This window comes from Etheostoma spectabile, chromosome 7 (assembly GCF_008692095.1).
Source record: "Etheostoma spectabile isolate EspeVRDwgs_2016 chromosome 7, UIUC_Espe_1.0, whole genome shotgun sequence".
Taxonomy (NCBI): domain Eukaryota; kingdom Metazoa; phylum Chordata; class Actinopteri; order Perciformes; family Percidae; genus Etheostoma; species Etheostoma spectabile.
Genome location: NC_045739.1, coordinates 25,618,592 through 25,620,312, shown reverse-complemented (window position 1 = coordinate 25,620,312; position 1,721 = coordinate 25,618,592). Strand labels below are relative to the sequence as shown.

The 1,721-nt window shown below is 41.6% G+C and overlaps 1 protein-coding gene across 1 annotated transcript in view; it reads right to left on the bottom strand.

Annotated features, from left to right (window-relative positions):
* LOC116693080 (secretagogin) overlaps positions 1-1,721 on the bottom strand; it is a 14,816-nt gene that overhangs the window by 3,713 nt on the left and 9,382 nt on the right. Inside the window, exons 6-9 of the mRNA XM_032521773.1 lie at positions 1,054-1,131; positions 908-963; positions 726-784; positions 554-597 (exon numbers count right to left, since the gene is read on the bottom strand). Of these exons, the coding sequence (XP_032377664.1) occupies positions 554-597; positions 726-784; positions 908-963; positions 1,054-1,131 (237 nt within the window). The remainder of the gene's footprint in view (positions 1-553; positions 598-725; positions 785-907; positions 964-1,053; positions 1,132-1,721) is intronic.

Below are 1,721 nucleotides of genomic sequence, written 5' to 3'. Positions count from 1 at the left end.
TATTAAAGCGCCCTTATTCTGCTCATTTTCAGGTTCATAATTGTATTTTGAGGTTGGACCACAATAGGTTTCCTTGGGTTCATTTTCAAAAAACACCATATTTTTGTTGTACTGTAAATTGCTGCAGATCCTGTCTTCACCCTGTGTGTCTAGTAGTGTGTCTCAAATTGTGCCCTTTGTACACTACGTACTTACTTGCATAGTGCGTAAAATATGCATTGCTCCGTCGGCCTCACTATTGCGTCTTCGGCCGCCATTATCGAAAGTTTTTAACTGTTTTTAGCTCCGCCCCTTCCGCTACGTAGCCGAGATGGCGACCGTTGAGTGTGGAAAATGTCCATTAATCAACAATCAACTTTCTGACTGTTTAGAGTGCACCACCCGGGTACTCTACGTGCACCACCCGGGTACTGTAAGTTTACTGCATTTGACCGCACTTGGACAATGTGAGCGCACTATGTACTTAAAAAGTTAGTATAAGTAGGCCTACAGAAGTGCACGATTTGAGACACACCACAGGTCTCTGTTTTAACTCCAGAGTAAGACATCTCACTTGTTTTAGCTGCAGAGTGAGACATCTCACGTCTTTATCTTTGTCTGGAGTCGCACATGCTCAGTAGCTCGGTAAGATGCCATGAGCTAGATAACTCTTTCTCCTACTTTGGTCAGTGCAAGGCAGGATTTTTTTCATAAAATGGGCACTTTAAGTATTAAAAAAAAGTAACTCTTCACACTTACATCCATCTTAAACTTCAGTAGGAAGTTCTCTTTCAGGGCCAAGATTCTTGAGACAAGAAAAGATTGTCAATATGATTAAAATGCTATCAGATGTATGTATTTTACACAATCATGATCAGTTTTTTTGTGATGATTCTCCTAATGGCCACACATCACAGGTCCACAGTACCGGGCCAGGTCATTTAGGTCCAGTCGGCCATCCCTGTTTTTGTCAAACATCTTCATCTACGAGAGGAAAAAAAAACCCCCATCAGATTGGAATCACTCTGTCAATGATTAACATCTTAACACCAGATCCCTCTCCCCTCCTGTTACCATGGTGTCGGTGTACGTCTCCAGTTTTTCGGGGGTGAAGGACTTCCCGTGTTGGAGGAAGAGGTCATGGAGGAAGCCCTGAAGGGACAACAAAAAAACCACAACAACAACTAAAATGCCCGAGAACGGCTGGAGGGATCGCCATTTGGAGTCACATGTCTGTCTCATAATCGCACATGTCCCTGCATCCAGGGCCTGAAGTTCACTTTTTTGACAACCAGCCACTGTTGCGGGGGGATTTTTTAAATCCCCCCGCAACAGTGACTTTTTTTTTTTACCTAACAAATGTGAAAACAGGAATCACACGGCCGTTCCTCTCCAACGGCTGCTTTCATGGACGTCAGTGTCTCGACAGCAGTCTTTTAAAGTATACAACTGATCGTGTGTAGTTCGCTTTTCGATGACTTGTGGTCCTCAACTGCTTCTAATTTTAAGTTTTAAGTCTCGATTACAAATCAAATATCTGCTGGCTGTTAAATGCATTAAAAAGCACGTGATTTGAACACTGATGAGACAAAACATTGAGCTTTCTAAAGACGTTTAGGTTCAGGCAGAGAGGGAAATTGTTGCTTCTAAGTTGTCTGAATTCTCCATATGGGTTTGTGCTCTAATTGTAATTTTCAATCGTTTTACATAATAATAATAATAATAATAATACATTTTATTTA